We start from the raw sequence: 12,621 nt of genomic DNA, 5'->3' as shown, positions 1-12,621 counted from the left end.
AATTCAATAAAGTTTCAGGATACAAAATCAACCTATAAAAATCAGTAGTGTTTTGATATACCAATAATGAACTATCCCAAAAAATAAATCAAGAAAACAATTCCATTTATAATAGCTATTAAAAAAAACTCTAAGATATAAATTTAACCAAGAAACTGAAAGACCTGTACGTTGAAAATCAAACATTGATGAAAGAAACTGAAGAAAATACAAATAAATGGAAAGATACTCCATGTTCATGGATTAGAAAAATTTACATTATTAAGATGCCCTTACTAGTTAAAGTGATCTACAGATTCAGTGCAATTCTGAGTGAGGAGAACAAAGGTGGAAGCATCACACTACCTGACTTCAAAATATACCAAAAAGCTTTTGTAATCTAAAAAGCATGGTACTGGCATATAAATGGACCCATTGACCAACAAGAACAGAAAATCCAGAAATAAATTCATATATTTAGCAACAATTATTTTCAATAAAATTTCCACAAACACAAGAGAATCTCTTCAATAAATAGTGCTGGGGAATATGCATATTCAAATGCAGATGAATGAAAATAGACCCTTACCTCACACTATATGCAAAAATACTGTAATCCAGACACTGAGCACACAGATTTGATCCCAATAATTCAGGTGGCTGACAACATGAAGATAAACTTAGCAACTTAGCAAGACCCTGTCTCTAAATAAAAAGGGCTGGGGTATAGCTCAGTGGTAGGGCTCAATGGTAGATATTGCAAAAGAAATACCAAGATTAAAGACTCAGATATTAGACCTAAAACTATGAGACTACTAGAAAAAAAAAAGAGAAAACTTCCATGACATTGGTCTAGAGAGTAATTTTTTTGACACAATCTCACAACCAGAGATAATAAAGGCAAAAAAAAGATAAGTGGGATTTCATTAAACTAAAAAGTTTCTGCACACCAAATTAACAATAAAAGAATGAACACAACTTTAGAATGGAATAAAATATCTATAAATCATACCTCTGATAAGCAGTTAATAATCCAACATATATAAGGAACTCAAAAACAAGAAAATTGGTGATACAAGTGAAAAATGGGCAAAGGACCAGAGCAGACATTTCTAATAAGTTACTGAAAAATATGAAACAATGTCCAAAATTAATTAACCATCAAGGAAATGTAAATTAAACCTACCGTAAGGTATCACCATGAACCTATTACAGTGGTTTTATGATTAAGCTCATGTATGAAACAATGCAAGAAATTTTAGAGGTGAAATGATTGAGTTATGAGAGCCTTAACCTCAAAAGTAGATTAATCCACTGATATGGATTAACTGAGCAGATAGGGTGTGGTTGGAGAAGGCAGGTCAGTATGGGTGCGCCTTTGGGGTTTATATTTTGTTCTTGGTGAGTGAAACTCTCTCTGCTTCCTGGTGCCACATCCTAAACTGCTCTCCTGTGGCACATCCTTCTGCCATGATGTTCTGCCTCACCTTGGGCCCACAGCAATGGAGCTGGCTGACCATAGATTGAGCCAAAATAAACTTTTCATCCTCTACATTGTTCTTTTCAGGTATTTTAGTCACAGCAATGAAAAAGCCCACTGAAACAAGTGGCTATTACCAATAAGATGTTGGTGAGAACTTTGAGAAAGGGAAGACTTACACACTGCTGGTGAAAATGTACACTAATATAGTCATTATGGAAAATAATGGAGATTTCTCAAAAAGTTAAATATAGAACTATGATGTGGTATATCAGTTCCACTAATAGGCATATATCAAAATGAAATCAGAATGTCAAAGAGATATCTTCACTTTTGTGTTCCTTGCAATATTATTCACAATAGAAGAAGATATACAGTCAACCTAAGTGTCCTAAGTGCAGCCCACAATGGAATACTATGTAACCTTCCAAAAGAGACTGATTGGCAGGAACATGGATGAATATAAAGGACATTAAGTGAAACAAGCCAGGCACAGAAAGACAAATACCACATGATCTCACTTATGTATGGAACCTAAAACGTGAACTCACAGAAACAGTGTAGAGTGATTGTTGCCAGAAGCTGGGGGTAGGAGGGAGGTGTTGAGGAAGATGTTGGTCAAAGTATATGAAAGGTCAGCTAGATAGGTAGAATGAGATCAAGAGATTCAGTTCACACAATGGTGACTACAGTTATTAACAATGCATGGAATACATGAAAATCATTAAAACAATCAATTTTAAGTATCCTCACCACAAAATTTTACAAGTTAATGAATGTGTTAATTAGCTTGATTCAGTGATTCCGCAATGTATATACATTTCAAAACGTCATGTAGTATATAATATATATTTGTCAATTAGAAATAAATACAAATTTTAAAAATGTAAATTGGATGTTAGCTCAAATAAAAATAAAGTTCTGTAGTTAATTTTAGAGATGTAATTAACTTTTAGAGATGTAATATGTTAAAAGAGTCTCATATTTAATTACTATTTCATTTTCCATTTATACACAGTAATAACACACACATATATACTAAACTCACATCAAAGTCAACTAGCAAATTCCAGCGTACCAGAAATTATCCCACATTTTCCAGAAGTATTGGCTCAGATATATTGCTGGATTTCTGCCTTATCATGTCCATTCATCATATGTATATAAAAGACAGGCATGAAAATACAATTCACATCTGTTTTCTGCACTCTAACACAAGCTGTTAGGGATGCTACATAATGATTCTCACCTTGAACAGTAGAGAACAGTAGATATGCCCTCTCCAACTCTAAGATCAAATTATTCTATTTGGTTTACAGTCCAAAATCTAAGCAATTCACATTTTTGTTTGAAACAGATTACAAAAATATATCCCAAACATTCCCACATTTGTCACATAACTCTGAAAGTTCCTCTCCTTCTGCCAATGAACTCAGACATTGACTTGCTGTGGCCTGCTGTATGCCATCAAATAATACAAGCAAAAGCTTCAGACTTGGAGTTTGCCTTTCTTTGTGCCTGTACTGTTAGCAGTAAGAACATGCCTGGATCAGCCCACTAGAGGAGGAAAGATGTATGAAGCAAAACTAAGTCTTTCCAGTTGCTCTAGCCAAGACAACCAGCTTACCTACAGACATGAGTAAGTCCAGCCAATATCATCAAATGCTCCAAGCCTATCTTCCTGATATGTGAGTAATAGATGCTTCTTGAATGTCATTGAGATCTGAGATGAGATTCTGTCATCTAGCATAAGCTTCTATATAGGTTTCATCTTCCAAGCCAAGATTCTCTCCAAATTAGAAAATCAGGATTCTTAGTCATAACTCTGCTCCTGTACTTTCACATTTTTTTTTCATTCATTTCATTAATTCATGCATACAACTCTTTCTTTTTTTCTTTTTTGCCTTTTTTATTGATTTTTTAAAAAAATAAATGACAGTGGAATGCATTACTATTCTTGTTACACATATAGAGGACAATTTTTCACATCTCTGGTTGTATATTAAGTTATGTTCACATCAATTCGTGTCTTCATACATGTACTTTGGATAATGATGTTCAATACATTCCACCATCCTTGTTAAGCCCCTGCCCTCTCCCTTACCCTCCCACCCCTCTGCCCTATCTAGAGTTTGTCTATTCCTCCCTTGCTCCCCCTCCCTACCCCACTATGAGTCAGTCACCTTATATCAGAGAAAACATTCGGCATTTGTTTTTTTGGGCTAACTTCACTTAGCATTATCTTCTCTAACACCATCCATTTACCTGCAAATGCCATGATTTTATTCTCTTTTAATGATGAGTAATATTCCATTGTATATATATGCCACATTTTTAATCCATTCATCTACTAAAGGGCATCTAGGTTGGTTCCACAGTTTAACTATTGTGAATTGTGCTGCTATAAACATTGATGTGGCTGTGTCTCTAGTATGCTGTTTTAAAGTCTTTTGGGTATAAACCAAGGAGAGGGATAGCTGGGTCAAATGGTGGTTCCATTCCAGGTTTACCAAGGAATCTCCATACTGCTTTCCATATTTGGGTAAGTTTATTCCTAGATGTTTTAATTTTTTTGTAGCTATTGTAAATGAGTACTCTCTTGGTTTCTATATCAGATAACTTGCTATTAGTCTATAAAAGTTATAAATTTCTATATGTTAATTTTATATCTGACAGCATTGCTGAATTTATTAGTTTCAATAGTTTTTTTGGTGTCATCTGTGGGATTTCTTTCATATAAGATCATGTAATCTGCAAACAGTGATAATTAGACTCCTCTAACTTAAAATCATTTCCTTCCTTTCTCTGCTTCAATGCTCTGACTAGGACTTTCAGCACCATGTTGAGCAAAAGTGGTGAAAGTGAACATTCCTGCCTTGTTCCAGATCTTAGAAAACTTTCAGCTTTTCCCCATTCGGTATTCTGTTGGCTATGAGCTTATTATATATGACCTTTGTTATGTTGAAGGACACTCCTTCCATACTTCATTTAGAAGAATGTTGTTATGCTGAGGTACTTAATTTCATACTTCATTCTTCACGAAAGAATGTTAACTCTCACCAAATATCTCTTATGCCTCCATTGAAGGGATCATATGGGTTTTTTTTGTCCTTATTTCATTGATAAATTGCATCACATTTGATACACTATATCACATTTGTTGATTTCTTATGTTGCGCCTGAAAGTGAATCCACACAACCACAGCCAACTGATATTCAACCAAGGTGCTAAGATACACATTGAAGAAAAGACAAACTTCTCCATAATGGTGCTGGGGAAATTGGAAATTGGTTGTCTATGCACAGAAGAATGAAACCAGACCCCTACCAATCACTCAGTAGTTACAAAAATCAACTCAAAAAGATTAAAGACCTAAATGTAAAACCTGAAACTATGAAAATACTAAAAGAAAACATAGAGAAAACATTTCCAGACATTGGAATGAGCAAGTATTTTTTTAACACAATCCCAAAAGCACAGGCAACTAAAGCACAAATAGAGAAATGAGATTACGTCAAACTGAAAAGTTTCTGCACAGCAAAGAAAACATGCTAAGTGAAATAAGCCAGACTTAGAAAGTCAAGGGTCGAATGTTTGCTCTCATTTACAGAAGCCAGAGAGACAGAAATGAAAGGAATATTGAAAAACAAAAAGTGGGAGGGACCTCATGAAAATAGAAGGAAGACCATTAGAGTAGAGGAAGGGGATCAAGAGGGAGGAGGAGGGAGGGCCATGGGGAATACTGGAATAATACATGGGGAATCTGTCAAACTATACGATGTCTATGTATTTAGCAAATACACTAGAATGAATCATGAATATATGTAACTATAGTTTTCTAATTAAAATAACAGTAATAATATTAGAAAGAGAAGATCTGTAGATGAAAACAAGCAGCCCAGGGGATATAGAAGGGGAGGAAAGAAAAGGTACTAAGGAATGAGATTGATCAAATTTAGTTGTGTGAAAAAACAAATGTAACATAATGAATCTATTATGTAAAATTCTAATGTGCTAATAACAATGAAAGAAAGAAAAAGGACAAATAAAACAACAAGTGCTGATGTAAATGTGAAGAAAGGGGAACTCTTGCACACTGTGGGTAGGAATGGAAACTAATCATTATGGAAAATGATGTGGAGGTTGTTCAAAAAAGTAAAATCTGTACTGCCTTCTGGTCCAGCAGTCCCACTACTGGGTATACATCAAAAGGAAGGATGTATGTTGAAGAGACACCTGCACTTCCACGTTTTCTGTAGCATTCATCATCACAAGAGCCATGAAACATGATCAACCCAAGTGTCCATCAACCCATCAGTAGATTAAAGAAAATGTGGTACATATATGCAATGGGAACACTATTCAGCCTTTAAAGTGGATAACATTGTCATTTTTGTCAACATGGATGGAACTGGAGAGATCATCATGGTTACTAAACTAAGCCAGACACAGAAGACAAGGGCCACATGATAGCACTCACATAGAATGTGAAAAGGCTGATCTCATCTTAGAGGCAGAGAGTGGGACCCTGCTTGGCAGAGGTGGAGAGAGTAGAGGAAGGGAGGGACAGGGCGAGGTTGGTGGTGGGTACTAATTACAGTTAGATAGGAGTAAGAAGTTTTGTTGTGCTAGTGCATCTCGGGGCAACCATAGATAATGATAATGGATTTTGTGTTTCAAAAAACTAGAAGTGATTGAAGGTTTTCACCATAAACGTTTGAGATAGATATGATTTATCTGATTTAAACATAACAATATATCCATGAATCAAAACATCCCATGGTACACCATAGTAAGCACAATCGTTATGTTTTTAACATATCAGCTTAACAAACAAATTTAGACTTTAGAAATACATAAACATAAAGAGATCAAAACAAACATAAAGTAGAATTAGAGCAATGTTTTAGTATTTTATTGTTTTGAAATAGTCCTAAACATTAGATTGCAACATTGTCATCAAAATAAAGATGAGTTGACAACTACTACTTTGTCTTAAATTTCTTTTAATATGTTGGGATGAAATAAAACCAGGATAGTTAGTGCAAAAGTCCTGCACATCAATTGACCTCTTCATGCCAACTTCATGGACTACAGAAAAGAGAACCTGGCCAGCAACTTGCCTCTGTGTCTATTGTAGGGAAAGAACTTTAATGAACCTGTGTAAATCTCTGGCATCATAAAATGATAATCATCATTTTATATAACCTCATCATGCAACTATATCCAGTGTATGACATAAAAATGACTTTAAAAAAGCATATGTGTCTGAGCCTAGGTTTTTATTCTTCAAAAAGGAATTAAACAATTTTACCTAGTGGAAGTAATGAAATTGTGTCTTTCTTCCAATAGAAAAAAAAAATAGCAGCATGATGTTCCTTAGTAAGATAAGAATTATTTTTGACAGAAAAGATAAAATAGCTAATGCTTCTATGGTAACTTTAAATTTATAAAGTATTTTCCTGTGTTATGATTTGTGATCTTCATGACAAACTGGTTGAGTAGAAATTATTTCATCCTACGTCCCAGAGCAGTGAAGCTCACAAAAGTGATTTAATGGGGTTGCTCAGCTAGTCTGGGGAGGGGTCAGTATTCAAGTCTTCCCTTTTCTTGTAAAATTCATGGGTAGCAATATATACTTTGGAAGTCAGATGGGCTGAGTAATGTTCTGGGTTGGGCTAAACCCAGGAGAGGTTGGCTAAAGCTCTGGACATCCATTCTGATTCTTCATTATTTGAGCTATCTTCCAAGCTTGTCAAATCTCAAATTTTCTGGATTACTGTTTACCACTTCAAATGCACCTTTGCAATGTGTCTTCTTTGTACTATGAGGATACTGATGGAAGAGACGAGGCTTATTCATATTCACTTCATCCACAACAACTTGCATGTAAGACAACCGAAACAGATACTACTTCAATGAATTAAATCAATTCACTTTTGCAAAATATTTTCATTAAACACCTACTTTGTGACTTGTTCAATACTAGCTCAGTCAACAAGACAGAAAGAACTCCAGACTGCCTCATAGAGTTCATGAACTAGAGAAGACACACTCTGAACAACAACAGAGATGGAATCTCAGAGACATTTGCTGTGGAAGTTAGAATACAGGATCCAACCCAATGCAAAGGCACAGGAACTAATTTTCCAGAAAGAAAAATTCCTGAACTATTTAATCTGCATTCTTAGGGCTAAAGGGAAATGAGGTAGACGAAGAAGCAAAAATTACACTAAGATGGAAAAACATCCCCTGAGGCATATCTTACATCCCTCATCTCATTGAACTATCATAACTCAGAAGCAAATCTAATCATGGGATTTAGGCAGGGAGGACAGTAGGTAATCAACAGATTGATTAAAAATTTTTTTCATGTGGATAAATCCTGCTCTCTTAGATCTTTAGAATACATCTTCACAAATGTATTCAGCCTTGCTATTAAAGCAGAAGGTATGTTATGTGATTCTCTGAAGCCAGAATTTTTATTTCATATATAGAGATTTACTCTTCTGTTGTAGCTCAGCAGTAGAGTGCTTGCCTAGCATATGTGAGGCACTAGGTTCGATCCTCAGCATCACATAAAAATAAATAGAGATTTACTACTCTAATTGGCGACTAGCCTGGTTAAGAAACTGGATTGTTAATGGAACCAGTTGGAAAATGTTGTAAAGATTTATTTAGTCGCAGCTGTTTTTTACAACTGCAAATTTTATAGTTAGTTATTACTGTACTTCCAGTTGTAAATTAAGTCTTTATTCATTGGGATTTTCAAGGAGTTGTTATATAAGGTGCCATGAGGTTATATGTGCTATGAGGATATATTTTATAACATCCCATATTATAAAAAAACCAATAATTTATATTGCTTTATGAAAAGTACTTTATTTTTAATTTTTTTAATTTTAGGTGTAGATGGACACAACACAATGCCTTTATTTTTATGTGGTACTCAAAATCGAACCTGGGTCTCGCCCGTGCTAGGCAAGCACTCCACCACTGAGCCACAATCCCAGCCCATGGAAAGTACTTTATACATGTAATTAAAACGTGATATTCTTGCAGCCTACCTGGTAAAAACTGGTTCAAAACTCATGTATATACATAAACTTCCAGAAGGACACATTTTCATTATATGTGGATAAGTACTGAACAATCATTGAGTAATCCCAATGGGATAGTGTTACATAATGAATTATGTACTTGCAAATTCATATTTTGAAACCCTAACTAACTCCTAGGACCTTAGAATGTGACTGAGTTTGGAGATGAAGTCTTTAAAAAGGCAATTAAGATTAAACAAGGTCATAACAGGTAGGGTGCTAGTTCATAGGCCTGATGTCTTCATGAGAAGAAGAGACAGCAGGAGTGCGTGGGCAGAGAAAATGTCATGTGAGGACAGAAAGGTGGCAATCTGTAAGCCAAGGAGAGAGGCCTCCAGAGAAACCAAACCACCAGCACACAGACCTCAGACATGCAGCGTCCAGAGCTGTAAGATGAACTTCTGTCATTTCAGCCACTAGGTCCAGGGTGTTTTGTCATGGTAGCCTGGTATGACTGAATTGTGTCCTCCCAGATTTAGATATTGAGGCTGTAGCCCCAATCTGAATATCTTTGGAATAGGGTCTATATAGAGATAATTAGGATTATGTAAAGTCATAAGGGTTAGTCCCAAATCCAATGAGACTGACATCCTTATAACAAAAGGAAAATATACCAGGAGTGAGTGGCAGAGAAATGGCCATGTGAGTGAGATCATCCAAAGCCTACAAGAGATGCCAACACCAGGAACAAATTTTCTAGCAACTTGACCTTAGACTTCTTGCCTCCAATAATGTGAGAAAATTACTTTTTATCATTTGAACCAACTAGTTTATTTTTGCTATGGCAACTCCAGAAAACTACACAGATACATATTTTATGGTCATAAATATACATGTACAAGTATATGCATGCTGACTGTCCAGGTAGCATCAAATTATTTAGATTTCTATTTGAAAACAGTGAGAAAGATTTTATTATGACTTTACAAATTGGAATTTTTGCGAGATTAAAAATGAGGATGAATAATTTATGTTTTTGTAGCCAGATTGTATCTGAATATTAATTAGAAAAAAGAATTGTTTTCAAGAAGTGAAGTCAATGTATGGATACCTTCAAATTTATAAACAAAACATGTTTTGGACCTATTCACAAGTTTATTATTTCAGCTTCTAGAGACAATAAAAAATCTTGGGCTTATCTTACCTACAACCGCCAAAGAATATTACATTTGGACTCTTCTGTTTCAAATTAAACTTTTCTTATATAGCCATTATCTTTTGTCATTTATCAAGTTACCTTAAGAAGCTTTTTGTGGGCTTAATTAAGTATGACTAATTTTCCAATGGTACAAAGAAAAATTAATTCCTTAAATATTTAATCCATTTATGACTCAAAGTGTCATTTTCTGAATGCGGCTATTCAATTCTTAGAATTAATTACCCTTTGAATTAAAGCTGATTTTTCAGACTTTCAAGACATATAGTCACATCTCATAACACTGCTTAAATTCAACACTTCATCTGCTCATCGAGAAAATGTATTCTGAATGCTGTATTCAAAATCACAATCTGACCATGGAACTAAGGCTTTTTTTTTTTTTTTTGTAAGTTGGTAATGACCAAGTGTGCCTTCATCCTCACCTCCATTCTTACTTAGGTTTCCCTCTCCTTTCCCTTCATTCAGGTGTGAGTTAAAAGTTAGCTGCCTTCTATTTGCAAAATCACTATTCTTCTTCATTGTAACTGTGTTCTCCTCAGCTCATCCTGAACCTCGCCTGCTTCCGAAAGTCATTCCCCAGGGAAGACAGTAGACCGCACAGTCATTGACCCCTCCCTGCCTCCTGTATCACTGTGGAACATGGAAAGCATCCAGGACTTAATTACACAGCGCCTATTTGTTCTCCCCAACTATGTTTGAAGGCTATCCAAAACCAGAAGCAATGTTCTTCAAGAGGATATTCCCTAGAACACAAGGGGATCTTAAATAGGAGCATCTAACACCCCCCAGAAGTGGACTCCAGATTCCCATACAAGAAAACTGCAGGACTGAGCACGAGGCACCGGGAAACCACATGTGCATACTTGAGCAGCCACACAGGAAAGATAACCACATGGGCGCGAATCCTGAGAGCTCAGGGATTCATTAGTGCTCAGTGGGCATGTAACCAGCACTGAGATTATAAAATGTGCTGCTTGACTCAAGTTCCAAAGGTGAACAATCCCTCTGACTGAAATTCAAATCCCCTAAGGTACATCAAAACATCGCACCATTATAAATTAGTATTTAGTGCTCACATGTACAAGTGTGAATCGAGGGGGAAATTTATCTCTAGATATCGTTTTCTAGCAATAGCAATAGCATCGGTAACTGAAAAAATATTTCCAGAATAATTCATTGAGCAGTCTTCTTTTCCTTCCACCACTCCTCCCACACACCTTTGATTTATTTTTTTTTAATTTTTTATTGTTGGTTGTTCAAAACATTACATAGTTCTTGACATCTCATATTTCACACTTTGATTCAAGTGGGTTATGAACTCCCATACACCTTTGATTTAATAGACAATTATTTACATTGCAAATATGAAACACAAAATGGCATGTTAGAATTTCTAGTTCCAGCCACTTTCAATTGCTTTGAAATAAAATGCATTTGTTGAAAAGAGAACTAGGAAAAAAATGAATTAAACACACTAAACTCCTGGTGGCTATGCAAATAGAAGTTGCCAGCCCTGGACAGTAGGCAAGTTGGGCCAGAACGGGCATCATGGCAGGGTACCTACCACCTTTCATCATCCCCACTTCATAGCATTTGCGGAGCCGGCAGGCCTGGCAGCTCTTCCTCCTGTTTTTATCAATCGTGCACTGGTTGGTAGCTGGACACATGTAGTCATTATGCCCTATTAAAAGCAAGAGGACAGAATTAACATTATTTCAAGGACTTTACAGGGAAACTGTTGGATGATGTTTTCATATCACTAACTTGGCTTTCCCAAGTTGCCACCTTGATCTGCCCTCCTTCTCTCCATGCTAAGTGCAAATAAACCTCAGCTGGACTTAATTTCTACCTCAGCCGATTGCTCCAGGAGGTCTTTGGACAATCACCTTCTGGAAGCTCACACAGCCTAGATAGAGCTGTATCACGTCTCACCTGGGCCCCGAAGGTCAAGGTTCTCGGTAGGTGAGATGTTTTGTCTGGGTTTTGTGTTTTTACCCAGGCCACTCAATAAAATTGTCCAAATAGAGCTGCTAGAAATCAGATTTTAATAATGAGTTTCAAGGTGGTCCTTCCTAAAACATAAATTAAAGGATCTTTAATTAGATACTCAAATGAAACACAGAAGACCTAAATTCAAGCAGGAGGGTGCTGGGTGTCCCCAAGGCTCACCCTTGAGTTAGTCGGTCACTTACTCACTGGAGGGTGCAGAGCAAACTGCTGGACATCTCTGAGCCTCCCTTTCCTTCTCTCTAACCTAGAGACGATATGGTGTTCACTACCTAAATTATTGTAAGACTCAAATGTGAGAATACATGTCCACATGCTTGCATCCAGTCAATCACAGGAAGTTTCTACTCTAAGTTTCAGAAGTCACCTCCACTTCTTTATCCATTAAAAGAACTCTGGTTTGTATTGTGCAGAATATTAAACTTCACTAATTAATAAGTACGTTTTTATATAAGTCTAATTGTCTTAGGGAAGTATCCTGGATTTAGACTAAGGAAATAATATGTACTGTCTAAAAACATGTTTCCCATTCTCCCACCCCCAAAACTGAATGTATACATACTACCCTCTAATTCAGATTCTCTGCTACAGTCTTTATCTTCCCATTTAGTAAGGATGAGATGCATCATATAATGAAAAGTTTTAATACAGATCTCTTTGTTCTTTATTCAACATAAGAGCCAAACTTGATTAAATAGGGTGGAGGGGGGGCTTGACAAGAAATGCTTGCCTTATAAAACTTGTTCCTCCATCTTTAGATATACATTATAAAAGTTACTGTATAAACAGACTTCAGCTCAAATTATCATCTGCATTTTTCTATTGCATAATAGAAACCAGAAAACTATTCAATGGAGTTGTAAACTTGGAACTTTGGCAAGAGACCACACACTGC

At 36.0% G+C, this 12,621-nt stretch overlaps 1 protein-coding gene across 5 annotated transcripts in view; it reads right to left on the bottom strand.

The window, feature by feature from the left end:
* Window positions 1-12,621, bottom strand: part of Esr1 (estrogen receptor 1) — a 388,588-nt gene that overhangs the window by 183,981 nt on the left and 191,986 nt on the right. For all 5 annotated transcript variants that reach the window (XM_046427429.2, XM_046427428.2, XM_058573621.1 and 2 more), the window contains one exon: window positions 11,284-11,400. In XM_046427429.2, coding sequence (XP_046283385.1) covers window positions 11,284-11,400 — 117 coding nt within the window. The remainder of the gene's footprint in view (window positions 1-11,283; window positions 11,401-12,621) is intronic.

This window comes from Marmota monax, unplaced genomic scaffold (assembly GCF_021218885.2).
Source record: "Marmota monax isolate L192 unplaced genomic scaffold, Marmota_monax_Labrador192_F-V1.1 WCK01_AAM20220418_F8-fsc00114, whole genome shotgun sequence".
In the NCBI taxonomy this organism is placed as follows: Eukaryota; Metazoa; Chordata; class Mammalia; order Rodentia; family Sciuridae; genus Marmota; species Marmota monax.
The sequence above is the reverse complement of the archived record's forward strand: the minus strand, read 5'-3'. Positions and strand labels throughout refer to the sequence as shown.